The 16,076-nt window shown below is 40.1% G+C and overlaps 1 protein-coding gene across 1 annotated transcript in view; it reads left to right on the top strand.

Annotated features, from left to right (window-relative positions):
- Positions 1-15,864, top strand: part of med27 (mediator complex subunit 27) — a 55,404-nt gene extending 39,540 nt beyond the window's left edge. The window contains exons 5-8 of the mRNA XM_058390330.1: positions 4,033-4,140; positions 10,093-10,134; positions 12,134-12,211; positions 14,958-15,864. Of these exons, the coding sequence (XP_058246313.1) occupies positions 4,033-4,140; positions 10,093-10,134; positions 12,134-12,211; positions 14,958-15,092 (363 nt within the window). The 3' untranslated portion in view covers positions 15,093-15,864. The remainder of the gene's footprint in view (positions 1-4,032; positions 4,141-10,092; positions 10,135-12,133; positions 12,212-14,957) is intronic.
- Positions 15,865-16,076: the final 212 nt, after the last annotated feature.

The following is a 16,076-nucleotide window of genomic DNA, read 5'->3' as shown; positions in this document are numbered from 1 at the left end:
ATTTGTTGACCCTCAAAAGTACAGACATAAAATGACGACGCTATAGGTTTAAGTTAATGAGCGTGTATTGTGTAATTCCCTACAAAAATTCAGGCATTAGTTATTCCTTGTGTGTTTGTGCCAAAGCGGTGACTGTAGTGGCCTCGTTTAAAGGGGAGGGATATTTAAATCGTGACACTTCATAAAGCTCAGAGGCCTTTGATCAATCCTCGACTCACACTAACAGCCAGTCTAATATATTCAGGAAATCCCGCTGTTTCAGAGACACGCTGTTTGCCAAGGTTGCATGCCTCCACTTGGGGTTTTGGTTAAGAAGTTGATTTTGTATAGTATGCTTCATCACACAGGATTAAATAGTGAATGGGCTTTTAAATTAAGAATTGAATTGCAAATAGACTTCAGAGTTTAGAGCCTGCAGGCGTATTTTGGACCGTTTCTCTACAAGCTTCAGAGAATTCTGAGGGGTTTTTTTTTTTTTTTCCTTCGGTCATTTATGTGGATCTAATGTAGTGTCTATGTGCATGTAGGTGCTTTATGGAGTTCCCATGTCTGTACTTGTATCTGATCGTAAATGTGTGTGTCTGAGCACATAAGCATTCATGCGTGTTTCCATCATTTGAGTGTTCATGTCATGCACATGCACAGTGCTCAGATCTCCAAGCAGATGGCTGTAGTTTTGCTGCTATTTGTTCTGCACGAGCCAATTTCTTGCTGGAATCTTGCGCTGGTGAAGCAACGAGACAAAGTAAAAGGATTCAGTATCAGAAGGGGGGGGAGAGAGAAAAACGCCCTCTGAAGTTGGCTGTGTCTCCCCTGCCAAGTGACAGCAAACAGCATGCCTTCAATTAGCCTTACAATAAGTGTGTACAAACACCAAGATCGCTGTTGAGGCAAGATGATACAGGCTGTCAATTTCATTTGCAGTTCATCATTTTATTTTTTATTTTTTGAATACGCTGCATCCGTACCATGGCTGTCTTATAAAATAAAGACACAACGGAAACACAAACTTTAACCACTGAACCGTCTGCAAGTGTTTAAGCTTCTCCCACTTCCTGATCACTTAATCATAATTCCCTCTGTTTCCTGATATATGTTTGTACATCTTTGTGCATTTGTGTGTGTGTGTGTGTGTGTGTCACTATGATGTACAGTTTGCTTTAGAAACCTTATAATCCTCACTGATTAAAATGGAAACACATTAAACCACATTGTATTTTTAAAACCATTTTCCTCCGAATAATTTTCTTTAGATGTTTCTAGTTGACATGCTTCGTACCTCTAATTGGAAGGATATTTCATGTAATACATGTTGATTATTGTCATATTTAGCTTGTATAAGCTAAAATGAGCTTGTGTGAGTAAAATAGTGTGTGTGTGTGTGTGTGAGTATAAGTGTGTGCATGTGCCAGCTATGCCACTTCTGCTCTCTCTGTCTACAGTGGTCACTAAAAGAACAGAGAAACACATACAAGTAGCCTATCAGTAATAAAGCATAGGTGAGAATCATCGCACGTTAACCAGGCAGTTCAACCCGCCTCCTCCTTCACCACCCCCTGCTGCTACTAACAGATAATTGCAGGTCATCCCAAGCAGCACTACTGCACTTAATCTGACTTCTTTTTTCCGAAATGGAGCTCAAGGGTACAATTGAAGTATCGTATTTGTTCAGGAGATTGAAGAGATTTGATGCGCCCCCTCCTCAGGGACACCAGTTCTCTTTTGAATGCATCGAATAGCAGATCAATGGGGGATATGCATATGTACTGACATGTAACATGACAATTTGAATTCAGTGCATGGACATCAGTATGTTTCATTTAAACCTCTAGCTTGCTGTCCGGTGAAGACTCGCTATCCTTCGCTAATCCATTTTGAGTCCATCGATGTCTGAAGTGTGTGTGTGTGTGTGAGAAAGACAGGGTGAAACTGCCTGCTTTAGAATTTAAAATACAGTAAGTCTTAAAATAACTCTTGTGGATCTTTTCTTTCAAATCTTGCCCAAGCAGTTCCAACCTTTCCTTGCTGCATGGTGGCCACAGTAAACCATAAGAAACATCTCGTAGGAGTTGGTTTCACTTTTTCCTGCCCTGTAGGCTTCATGGCTGCTGTGAAAAATAATATTTCAATTTACATGGGGCAGATCTCTCCCATCGGAGGCTGTAGGTGGTAATGGATGGAAGCTTTAGAACGCCATCCTCAGCCGCCTGAGGAGATCAGAGGCCACAGTCCAAGCTGCTCCGACGACCACAAATTTAATAAGCAAACCTAACAGGCAAGAAGGCACGCGGAACAAGGCCTCAGCATGTAGTAACAGGATTTTCTGCATGGTTTCTTTTTTTTTCTTCTTTCCATCTTGAGATGATAGATTGCTGTGACGAGTCGGGAGTGAATGTATAATATACGTGTTGAGTAGGAGAGGTGCAGTATGAAATTTTCCCAAATCTGATCATGAAAATCTTACTCTAATTATTAATTAGTAGAACTTAACTGAAGTGTCAATGATGGTTATGCCTTCACTGCCTGCTGGTTTAGTTCACCTTGTTATTAATATGTATGCCTGGTGTACCCTTAAAATAAAGTAGATACCGGAAGAGTGCTATTGAAGAAAAACATGATAGGCAGGCAGACAGAATATCCTACTATACTGTAATCCTACTATCTTTACTGGATGGAGTTGACTCCTTTTTCAAAGAAAGGCAACAGATCATTTGCTATGTTTTGAATATTTAAGCTACATATTGTTATCACTACTAGGGTTGCCAGGTTGTGTGTTAAGTACATATTCTTAATATTTTTTTTCTTGGAACAAATAATCTTGTACTGATTAATATAACATTAATCAAATGGGAATATAGACAGTGGATAAATCAATTTTATTTTATTTTTATTTATTTCATTTCATTTTATTTTTTATTTTATTTTATTTTTTTTTTACCCTTGTGACTGGTGTCCTGCCTTGACACACTCAGTAATATGTTTATATTTAGTTATCTGGGCTCTGCTTCTAACTTAAGTGAGAGAACATGATCCAGTAATATAACTGAGCAGATGAGGGTTAATTAAATGCCGGATGCTTCATCTTCGGGCCGAATTTACATAAAATATTTATTTTTTGAGATTTAAAATTTTGCGATTTAGATTCAGGGTACTGCGTAAATATACAACATTTAAAATGGGTGATGTTAAAGGCATATCTTAACACTAGCCAGATCAAAATAATGAAAAAAATGATTGGCAAAAATGACCATTTATTAAACACACCATGGAAAAAATTATTTAATAATATGCTATGCTAACAAATATACAAAAACCAGATGTTTTTTTAGATTCATATTCAGGCACTTGCTCAAGTATAGTTTTTGGGATTTGTGGATAAACCAAAAATAAAATAAAATAGTGGTACTAGGTTCTTTCCCTGCAAGAAACCAATGGGGGTACAAACTTTTGCAAACTTTGACCTTATATGAAAGCTTATTGTGTGTAGCTAAGTTTCTCACTCCAATGTGTTCATGTGCGTAAGTCACTCTCTGTAACTCTTTTGATTATTTGAGCTGAACTTTATCCCACTGCTCCTCATTGTGCTCCTTTTCAAGCCTCCTCAAGGAGGTCCCTGACCCTCGTCTACCCACAATTCCTTTCTGGTCCATCTCATCACCGCTGTGCTTCTGTCTCTCAGCCCCTCTCAGTCAGGGGTGGGGGTCAAAATCCCCTTTTCCTCAAACACCTTTGAATGGTGCTATTGAGAGAAGCATTTTTAATAATTCAGAGAGATCTCTGCTGTTTTGTTCACGCAACCTGGGCTTCTGTTTAAATACCTTTGTGAAAAGAGCAGGGCTCCTACCTGTCTTTCTTTCTTTCTTTCTTTCTCTCACACACACATAGAGGTGAGGGTTATATTGCCCAGCTTTCTTCTCAGGCCCGATTGAAGCCTTTTTAACACTTTGCAATAGGACAGAAGGTTTTGGGGTGTCATGAACATCTATAAAATCCTTGCCGATAAATTGTTTGTTTTTTTGTATTTGTGTAAAGGTGACACTGGGAAAAGTGCTTAAAGCCATCGTGGTGATGAGGAGCCTGTTCATCGACCGCACCATCGTCAGAGGATACCACGAGAATGTGTATTCCGAGGACGGCAAGGTAACAGTGGACCCATTGCTCTTAAGACTAGAATCACCATCAATTCATCGCCTCATTTATTAGCATCAACATAACAGTACAGACGTTATATCATCTTGAGGCAGGATTATCTTGGATTATCTCTGGACATCCCAGACTTGATCACAGTCAATGATATCATTCACTATATTGATAACCTTTTTTTTCCCACCCACAAGGTTCCACACTTTTTCACAACAACAGAGCCAATTATCAGTTCAGTTCAGTTCCAGCACCAAAATACTGCTGGTCTTGAACCAAGAACTAGTGCTGAGCTGCTTGGCTGCCTGCAAGCTAAGCTGTTTTCATGAACGCTGTTAAAATAAGACATCATCAGTGCAGGGATTTATGATGCCACAGCGTGTAGTTATTGCTGCACAGCTCGAGGGGCTCTAGTTCGAACCTGAGCTTGGGTTTCTGTCTGTGTGGAACTTGGCAAGCTTCCTGTGTGTGCATGTGGATTTCCTCTGGGTTCTCCACATTCCTCTCAACTCCCCATATCATGCTGCTAGGTGAATTGGCTAAGCTAAATAATGCTGATGTATGTAGCAGTGTGTTTATGGGGGTGTCCTCTGTAAAACTTGTAAAACTCCTCTCTAATTATTGTTATCATTATTAATTCACATATTCACATACAAAAAGAAATGGCAAGGCAAGCCATGACAGTGATCAACTAGGGAACTACTAAAAGGAAACGTACGTTTCCCCTACATTTTATACTATTAAAAGTTTCTTTTCTATAACCAGCCTCCACCAGCTTTCATCCTCCTATGTCTAATGCATGACTTTTAACTCATTCTAAAAGTACAGAATTCTGAAATATCAGATTTACAATGAAAAACGTTCTTGTTTGTGTTTTTATGACACCTTGTACATTTTTTTAAAACCTTTTGGTGTTTTGCCTTTTATCTCACAAAGAAAAATCTTCTTCCATCAAAAAAAGTTTAAAAGCTGTGTAATAAAAGGTTAAAGTATTGTGCAGAAGACTGCAATTTTAAGAATTCACTATTTATAGTGATAAATTTATACCAACACTGTTATTATCAATATACTAATTTTCTGATTATTGTGATGTCACAGGTTGTGATGTCATCACACACAAAAGCACCTCCAGGTCTTGTGTTAATGGCTACCTTTTCATAACTCTTTTTTTTTTTTTTTTTTGTTTTAAAGCTACTTATTAGATTTCCACTCCCAGCTTGTTCTCTGGTCTTTTTCGTGCAAGGTCATACTGACATACTGGAGCCTTTTGATTTTTTTTTTTTAAGGGCAGTGCTCTTATGGCTTAGGTAACAATATGAAATCCAAAGATTTTTTTTATTTTTATTTTTTATTTAATTGACACTAGTCTCCATGGAGCGTTTTAATAATTCAGACGTGTTCAGAGCTCCGTGCCCGCTATGGAAAGAGCGTAAATGATGTGAGACGTCGTCCACCATTTATCGTCTCTACCCCCACACGTCACTTTCAACATTATCGGCTCGTTCATTTTGAACAGGGTGATGCGCGTCTCTGGAAATCCGAGCCAGCCGAGCCGTTTGAACACGCCGAGGTGACACTAATATGAGGCGGCCATCAAAGCCGTGTGCAGCCTTGATCAGCGTTAATTACGGCAGAGAGTATGAAGCGTGTGAACTCGCTGTCAGGATGCTGCTTTGCCCTGGGCTGCCGGGCAATCGTGTGTGTGTGGTGAGCAATAATGATTAACCTCTGCTGGCAGAGAGGGCTGCTCCCTCTGCCAGTGGCTTCATACGCAGCTCACCTTTGTCCTTCTAGAAACTTCTACAAACAACTGTTTATTTTTTTTTTGTTTCTGGTGCTGCTTCCTGTTTAAAACCTTTTCCTGGGTTTCAGAAAAAAATGTAATAAATTTGTTTTGGTGTTTGTGTTTTCATTTTTTTTAATGCTTTGTACTCACTGCTTAAATTTGACATTTAATTACATCTTATCTATAAAGACATGGAACATTAAGAGTCAGGGGTAAAACCCTTAAGGCTTTCTGTGCCTTTAGAGAAAGATGAAGGATTTCTGGAAGCTAAAACTTAAAGCGGTGATGTTTGTTTATTAAATAACTATATAAGAATCACTGCAGCTATTTTAATAATAGTTATATCTCATTTTTAAGTCCTGAAACAGCAAAAGTGATCTAATCAGGATATTTTTTTTTTGCTTCTTGGTGTCAGAATAGATCCAACAAATGAAGCTCAGGTATTGTTTAGGGCTTTCTCGGTACAAAAGGCTGTAGGGAAATTTAATGAAAATGGAAAATAAAATAGCGTGGAAAAATAGTCACTTACTGATCTGTTAAATCAATAGTTTTGATACCATCCATACACATCCAAAACTAAAAATATCCTCATTTTTTTGGATAAAAGCAACCTAGATCCTTTAACTATCAGTTAAAACAGATTATATAATATCTGCTTTCAGATTTTTTTTTACACTCAAATCTGCTAATGATCCCCACTAAATTCTGTGCAGGTCTGAAATGAGATTTTCTGTCATAAATGAGGAAGTATTCAATAATTAATATATATTTTTTTAATATTTAGTGCATGAGGCCATTTCATGGGAGCGGAAAAACATCACTCTAGACCTTTTTAAAATGATTCATCACTAACTTCAGCACAAGTGCAGCATAACGTGCCTCGACTTCGGAAATCACACATTTAATATACAGACAATCAGCTAGTTACCCTACAGTATTGCTATAAGCAAAACAAAAATTCCACGAGGAAGGTCTGCTATTCAGGTCTTCAGTCTTTTAGCTGAACGGCCCCAAAATCTGGTGGAAAGCCTTTCCAGAAGAGTTGAAATTATATATTGACTAAAAAAGTTTAAAAGTTGAATAAGCCCAGTGTGGTAGCTTAGTGATTAAGGTGTCTTGCTATGGATCAGAAAGTTGTGAGTTCAAATTTCAGGATCACCAAGCTGCCACTGCTGGGCCCTTAACCCTGAACTGCTCAGTTGTATAAAATGAGATGAATGTTGCTCTGGATAAGAGCATCTGCCATAACTGTACTTTTGCCCATATAGTGTATTTGCCTTGTTTTTCATAAAGTTGAAGAAGAAGAACTGAGAGTATGAAGTCTTTATTATCGCCACACAGCACAGTGGAATTCTTTTCTTCACATATCCTAGCTGAGTAAATTGGGGTCAGAGCGCAGGGGCAGCTATGATACAGCACCCCTAGAGCAGAGAGGGTTAAGTGTTTTGCTCAATTGCCCAACAGTGGAGCTTGGTGGTGCTGGGGCTTGAGCCCCGATCTTCCCATCAACAACCCTTAAACACTTGAACCACCACTACTCCTGAAGTAGAATGAGCATGATTAAAAAGCTATATTTTAGGGGTATTAGGGGTCCATGGTTGCAAAAAGATGGAGAAACCCTGCACTAAAATTGGCCCTATGTGTGAATGAGTGTGTGAATGTGCATGGTGTGTGTTGCGATGGACTGGCATCGTATCCAGTTCGTAACCCCGACTCATACCATCGATCTCGGTATAGGCTCCAGATCCATCAAAACCAGAATGAAGTGTTTACTGTGAATCAGAGCACAATTTGGTCTGAAGGTTTTTACTATAGATCACAGTGAAGGTAGAGAGTGCTGCAAGAGCTGATATATATTTCAGAATCGTACACTTTGTCTCTCTTCTGGATTCAAAGACGTTTGCGGCTTAATGCTCTTACCAGCATTTGTTTAATGTTTTTAACTTGCACAAAAAGCAGTCTTTGAGGGTTTTTTTTTTTTTTAACTTCTTTGCACAGTGCAGTTTGAGTGTGATGTACTACGCAAGATGTTTCAATACAAAGCAGACTCTTTGAGAAGGCTTTGGGGAAGAGCCTGTAATCCGGCTCGCTGTTTGAAGCTTCAGGTGACTCAGAGGTGACCTGGGCTGAGGGAACACTAGCTTCAGGAGTCAGCTGTGCTTATTGACTGCCTTTTGCCAGCACCTCACACTCTTACCCCCTTAAGCCCTCGGATCAGGTTTTACCACACAGGCCATTAATCCCCAACGCAAGACTCCCAGCAGAGGCTGAGGAGGCAGCCTCACAGGAGGAAGAGAGAGAGAAATAGAGAGAGAGATATTGGAAGGGAGGGAGTAAGGGATGCAGAAAGACAGGAACAGGGGAGCATGGATATGTGAGTGAAAGAAAGATAGGAGAAGGAAAACTGCACTATCAAAGTGGGGCTTCAAAGACTTTCTCTGACATCTCTTGGGTAATTTGCGATCGGGCATTCTTCCGACTTCAAAGGGCATCAGCATGTCTGAGTGGGTTGGGGGACAGTGGGGAGATGGCATCTGATTTCTCTAATAAACGCTGACACCGACCCTGTTTGATATTAGATTCAGGGAACATTTTGATTTGTTATCGCCTTTGAACCTGTTCTGATGACCTTAACACAACAGGCTGATGCAGAGAAGGTTTTTTTTTTTTATCCTCACCTCACCTCACCTCACCTCACCTCACCTCACCTAAAAATGGGTCGGCGTAAGCGATAGACAGCAACCCATATCAGCTTTTTCCACAAATTCTACCCTAACCTATATACACACACCCCATACCTGCTCCTTTAATAGGGACATTTATCCAGTCAGCCAATCATGTGGCAGCATTGTAAGATACAAGTGAAGGACTTTATTTATTGTTCACGTCAAAAATCAGAATCAGGGGGGAAAATAGGATCTCCTTTGACTATGGAATGCTTGTTGGTGCCAGACTGGCTGGTTTGAGTATTTCAGAAAGTGCTGATATCCGGTAATTTTCACACTAGGTGGCAGGTCATTTACATGAAACATAGACAAATGTACACAAATTCATGTTTCTATTTGAAGACCTCTCCTTTCTACAGCCAGCTTCTTTTGAGTCAGTAAAGACAAATTGAAATTAAGGTTGCTAGTTTTTTGGTTCTGCACCAACTCCAACAGCAATCCCACTAACAACTCCATCAACTACCCCACCTCCAACCCTACCAGCAAGCCTACCAGCAATCCCACCAATAACCCCACCGGCAGCTCCACTGGCAGCTCCACCAGCAATCCCACCAACAACCCCTTCAGCAAACCCTCCAGCAAATCCACCAACAACCCTACTAACAACTCCACCAGCAATCCCATCAACTACCACACCTCCAACCCTACCAGCAGCTCTGCCAGCAACCCCACCAGCAACACCACCACCAACTCCAACTCCAATCCTACCAGCAAGCCTACTAGCAACTTCACCAACAGCTAAACTGGCAGCTCCACTAGCAACCCCAGCAACAACCCCACTGGCAGCTTCACCGGCAAACCCCTGTGTCCTTGTACCAATCCAGAACCTGGTATCTGGCAATTCCCAGTGTCATAACACGGCTTGCAAATCGCTGACGAGTTTCAGTATGCTTATATACCTTCCACACAGTTTGAAAAATGTCACAAACCTTTTGCTGATATCATAACAAACTTATTGTGCTACACTTTGTGTGGGTAATACCCCACTCTTATGTATTTTACCTGCATCTCTTCCAAATAAAACTTTATTGTGCTTTGGTTCTTCAAATTGTAAAATCAGTAAAGTAGCCTACCTGCTGCTTCTTTCCCTCTTGAGAATGGATCTGCTTCTGGGTTGGCAGTGTGCATTTGAAACCCATGCTGCTGATATATTTCCATACTTTCATATTTCCATACATAAAAGAGCTATTGCAGGTGAGTGGAGATAAAAGATGAAGTTTGAGAACAGATTTAGAGCAGATTTCGCTGCCTCAGCCTGCGAGAGGAAAAGGCCTGATGAGTCTGACTGTGCAGAATCTGTGTGAGAACAATCTAACAGCCTCTGTTCCCTTCCAGATCTACATCTTTAAATAAAACCTGTGAGTTTTCTTTGTGTGACAGATTAATCCAGATTAATGCACTGAAATTAATTAACTATTTTCTTTTCTTTCTTTTTTTTAGCTGGATATCTGGTCCAAGTCCAACTACCAAGTGTTTCAAAAGGTAAGTGAACCAGTGTGCATAGAGAGTCTACACAGGGCCTAATTATGTGTAATATATTACAAGACGAAAAAGTCAATTTTGCCGGTGGGATGCTGCACTAATCCCCACTTCAGTCTGAGTGTGGTCTTTAATTACGGCAGGCGTGTGAAGGACCATATTTCAAGCTGTATTGCATTTTAAAGTCGGATCTGATAGGCACACAGTGCGAGTAAGCTGATGTGTATGCCTGTGAGAGCAACACTATCTTGGCCTCTCCTCCTGCCGAAGTCTGACTACATTGCTGGTGCGAAAACCTTTAATCATTCATCAGTTGAATCATACAGTAGGTCCTAATTAGATCTCCATCTTTCATCCTGATGGCAGTCACGTTTCCTTCTTCCTCACCAATACCCAGGCCTTCTTTTATCCCTCAGCCATCATTTGGATTTGTGGTTTTGATTTCTTTTTTTTTTTTTTTTTTTACTCCAAACCACTTTCCCTGCATCCCTCGGTACACCCCCACCCCGGGTTTGAGTCCTCTGCTTTCTTCCTTTTATGTTCCTCTTTCTCTGAATCTCATTAGACTGGAATTAAAGCTCAGGAAGCCTCTGGGCAGATTGAGCTCCTGTGCCTGGCTCTCTGCTTACATCTTCACTCGGAGAGTGAGAGATCGTGTAAGAGACTGACAGAGAGAGAGTAACTGCAGCTTACAGTGGGAATAAGAGCACAAGAAAGAGATGTAGAGTGAGTTAGTAAGGCTCACTGCAGCTTACAGTGGGAATGAGAGCACAAGACAGAGATGTTGAGAGAGCCAGTATGGCTCAATGGAGTTTACTGAGGAAAGACAGAAGATAGGTTTTATTTTATTGTTTTTTTGTTGTTCATAGTGCACTGCATGCCCTCTAAAAAAAATTTGGCGCCGTTTAAATGCCTTAAAATATTCTATGAATATCCTGCTCTTGATATTTTCACAGAGGACAAGACTGCACTCTTCTATGTCTTGTTGTGGGGTTTTTTTTGTTTGTTTTTTGTTTTTACAAAAATTTGTGCGAGTAAATGATCATGGTATCAGAGTGATACCCAATACCAGTATCAGCTTCACTTCAGCCCTTTAATTTATCGAATAGTTCAGAGTGCACGGTGTACAGTATCATGCCTTGGTAACATAAGTGAAATTGGTATTCAGAATGACTTGTCTCCCAGCTTTTACTCAGTGAATGATGACAGAGAGCAAACGATCTGGAAGAATGAAATTGTTCATTTGTAGTACCTCACGACGGTTACATTAGTGATGGGAAATGAGGGGTTGGAGAAAGTAATAAGGAGATGGGGAGCTTTTGGGAAATGGAACAATAACATTAATCTCAGCGTCTGCGATATAGATTGGAAATGGGTTTAACGTTTCAGCAAACGGTGCCATGCCCTTTTTCAGGTGGTCTGTGATATTGGTGATTTTTATAATGGTTGAAATCAAACTGCTTCTCCTGCCCATACACTTATTAAGTGCTAGGAATAAAATTGAAACATGAAAATTGCCAACTTTTATTTGGGTTGTGCTGCTTTGAACACTTCGAGTCAAGGAAGGATCCTATCTGCCGAGATGACTTGTACACTATTTTGAGCCAGTAAGACAAAAAAGAAAAGAAGAAAAACTCCTCAAGGTTGTATATTTTTTAAACTTCAATAATAAGCCACGATACATTAATGATTGTTCATGTTGAACGTAGCACTTTGTCTTGATGTTTGGAGCCAGATAAGCTATTACAAATCTATATTTATAGATCATTTGCAAAGGGAAGGGGGGTAGGTTTAAATTACAAATCTGTGCCCAGAAATACACACTGCGATCATCAGCGAGTGACTTGAAATGACAAACATCATCAATCATGGTTCTAAAATCCAGTTAAAGTGAAAGCCAGTCTGACAAAAAGAGAATCTAACTGCAATTATATGACTTTGCTTAATGCACTGAAACTCAATTCTCTTGCTTAGACCGTTTCCTGATGTTTGTTGTGCCCAGGTGACGGACCATGCCACCACAGCCCTGCTGCACTACCAGCTGCCCCAGATGCCCGATGTGGTGGTGCGCTCTTTCATGGTGAGCTCTTCCCGGTGTTTTTTTAATTACACTTCACCTTTCTGTCTGTGTCATGCTGCTGTGCTCCTGCACAGGCTCTTCTCACATTTGACATTTCATACAGATAGGTGACATTAAAATGGGGGGAAAAAAGAGCATCTTAGTAAAGTGTTGGACTATCATGCACCAAATACACACCATCATAGAACTGTACTGCATGCTCCAAAAGATATTCAACTGGTGTTTTGATGATGGTGTTGGATTGTTCTGTCTAACACAGCTCTCTAAAGTCTCCCAATTGGGTTTAAATGTGATTATAGTGAAGGCCATAATGTGTGACTTACATCATCAAACTACTCAGTATGCCTTCATGGACTGGAGCACGCTCATACTGGAAGAGGTCACTCCCCAAAGTACAAAATAATTAATCCTAATACAAGAGTAAACACTGTTAAGCCATATGCGAGTTGCATTTAAAGCCAGAAAGGATGTAGTGATCCGTGAACTCAACACAGTAGCAAAGCATCACTAGGCGCAGGTCAACCATCTAATGAAAATTAAGCTCCACAAGTCACCAAAACAACAACAATTTGTATTATGCTAGTAGGATGGTGAGGACAACACCCAGATAAGATTCATCAGTAGACCTTGAGATCACATGTGCCATAGAGTAACATCGCTTTCATGGACTCATCTTGCTTCTATTATCCAGAAACTGGAGGTTGGACAGTAGTTAGTATCCTGCATTTCGTAACTGACCCCCAAGGTAGCATAGGACATCCCAGATGGTCGCAATTTGTGCAAAAGGACCCAGGATTTCTGTCCTGTCTACTAGGACCGGACCGCAAATAGGAATGGCACAAAACTGGCCAGATGAGAGACTGAGGTAAAGGACACAAGACTGACCAGGGAGGAAATGGAAGGACCAGCTGGTAAGCCAGAAATGGATGCAACCAGTGTCTCAATTCCTCAAGGCCAGTTTGATTACCAGCAATTCCTGGTATCCCATCCCATGAGATCTTTTTGTTGGACTGCTATGTTGAGTGAGCACATGTCTAACATGTCATATGTGCTCATAAAGAGAACATGTTATTTAGATACACAAAGATATCTAGATCTCACAGAGTATGAAGTCAACAGTGTATTAAAAAGACCTTTCTTTTATGTATAATGCCTTGGTCTTGAGATGTCCTAGGTGGTTTTTTCCTTCCAAGAATGTGATGCCAATAATTGTATCTGGCCAGTCGTACACAGTTTGTCTGCCTGGAGCAGTTATGACTGGACCAAACTGATTACTCCCATCCCCTGTCACATTAGTGGAAAGCTCTTCTGTTCCTGTATCTGTTTTGTCCAATTGTATGCGTTAAAAAGAAAATGTTGTGTATCTGAGTCAGGAATGTGGGCACTTGTGTAGCCTTCAAGTAAACGTCAGCTGTTCTGAGAAGGATTTCAGCATCTTTTTCAAACAGAGATCATGACTAAGCACAGTTTAGGACCAATTTGTTTCTCAGTCTCACACCTCTCAGTTCTTCTCTTGGCTCATGACAGTTGTGATAAATACCACTTGAGCTGAATGAGCTAGAGCTGGGAGAACAAAAAATGTGGAGTACATGGGAAAAGGTGCAGAATTCAGGCTGAAAACATCTGGATGGTCCTGGGGGTATCTGCAGAACCACATTTCCTAATCCTAGCATTTTTGCAAAGTCTGCTATATGCAGACTGTAAGTTTGATTTAACTGGTTGTTATTCGAGTAGACATAACGAATAGACTGTATATCCATATATATGTTCTGTATAGGATGGTAGGAAATCTCCTTGTGCAACGAGGTCAAGTTTGAGGTCAGTTGGGGGGGTCTTAAATTAGTTATTAGTTATTTTGTTTTGAGAGGAGGCAGGAAAGAGCCTGGTCTGTGCAGGGTCAGTGGAGTTGGGTCAAAGAGGTGAACCAGCTTCAGATCATTGGGCTGTACATGTATGTGCCCATGCCGCCTGGCAGGAATCCACTGCCCCATACTGTGGTCATGCTGCTTATGCCAATGCAATTAGGTCAGTCAGTCAGGTATAAGCTTCTTCTTAGCGAATAAGGAATTTTTCTTTCCGGCCTTATGTGCAGGCCCTTGGTGTCCTGGGAGATACGTGGAGCATGGCTCTAATCTTGAACTCGCACATATTGAGCTGCCCTTCAATTGATTTGTCATTTATAATAAGCAAGTGACATTTTCTCTAAAGAGGCACGCTAAATTGTTTGCCCCATCATTGGGAGATCACAAGCACAAGGTCTAATACCACCAAGTAATGCCACACAGCGATACATGGCCAGGAGTCTGGGAGAGCACAAATGGTTTTGGTCTTTTGGAGGGGAGGGTTGCAGTCACCTCTCTCTCCTCTGTCAATCAAAGCAACATTGGCTACATGTAAGCATTTGTTAGCTCATATGTAGGAGGGAAGTTAGCACTGTCCTCCAAGTGCATTCATCTGCTTGAGATCAATACAAGAGCAGTAGTTTGAAAAGATGCAGTATCTTCAAGTGTCTCACTTCTGGGATAGAAGAGAAGCAAGAGTTTAAACACAGCTGAGGACAACCTTGAAAAGTAAAAATGTGTTAAAAAGAAACATCCTCATTCATCATCCAGTGTATAGAAAGCACCTACCGAGCAACAGTCACTTGGTAAAGAGCTTCAGATTGTCCTTAATTAATATTTCTATTGTTTTTGTTGTCCAAGGTTGTTTGGGAATCTGTCTTACTTCTTTGTTTTTTTTCCCGCAGACCTGGCTCAGGAGTTACATCAAGCTTTTCCAGACACCATGTCAACGCTGTGGTAAGTATCTGCAAGACGGCTTGCCTCCCACCTGGAGGGACTTCCGTACCCTCGAGGCCTTCCATGATACCTGCAGGCAGTGAATCTGCAAAGTCCACAGGAGTCACAATACCCATGGGGCAAGGGATGAACAAACACAAAGCATGTGTGTCAAGGACTCCGCTTGTATTGAAAGACTTTTGAAACCACGAGTTGCGTCTAACGGACCAAACGAGAAGACTTCAGTAGTCTTGATGGTCGTGTCCAACAGGTTAGATGTACTCGGATATGCGGACGACACACTCGCATGCAGTCTCTGTGTAATAAAAGCAGATCTGTATTCTAAATATTTTTCTAAATCCTTTTTATTTTACTTTATTTGTTTAGTTGCAGTTTTGTCTCCGCTGTCCAATCACTGCAGAAAAGGTGGCTGAGATTCTTGCTATTGCCAGAAAACATTAACTTCCTGTGCTCATATCTAGTGTTTCAAACTTCTGTAAACTTGTGCCCTACTTAGTTTTCGCTTAGCTTTTTTACCTTAAAAAAAGTGCTTCGGTGAAGCACTCCAAAGCAAAAGGCATGCAGCACCGTTTTTTTTGTTGTTATTGTTTGTGAGCTTTTTTTGTAGTCCCGTTTATAAAGAAAAGATGTTCAATATTTCATGAGTCACTCAAAGTAGGAACGTTTCTTCTTCTTCTTTTTTTTTTTTTTAATAAAACAGTCAACTGCTACAACTAGGTCATAACTTCACATGTCGCCTGTGCTATAAACACGACACGTTTTGTGATTGGACAGGAATTGCTTATATGGTGGTTTTTTTTGTTTTCATTTGTATATGGGTTTTGATGTAATAAAATATTTTTTTCTTTCACATTCTATTCTTGTCCTTGTCTTCAAACACTGTTCTGCTAATAGAAAAATGTAATATATATGTATATATGTATATATATATGTATATATGTATGTGTATATATATATATATATATATATAATGTATATATGTATATATATGTATATATGTATATATATATGTAAATGTATATATGTATATATATATGTATATATGTATGTATATATATATGTATATA

This window comes from Hemibagrus wyckioides, linkage group LG05 (genome assembly GCF_019097595.1).
Source record: "Hemibagrus wyckioides isolate EC202008001 linkage group LG05, SWU_Hwy_1.0, whole genome shotgun sequence".
Classification (NCBI taxonomy): domain Eukaryota; kingdom Metazoa; phylum Chordata; class Actinopteri; order Siluriformes; family Bagridae; genus Hemibagrus; species Hemibagrus wyckioides.
This window is presented reverse-complemented; position numbering and strand designations above follow the sequence as displayed.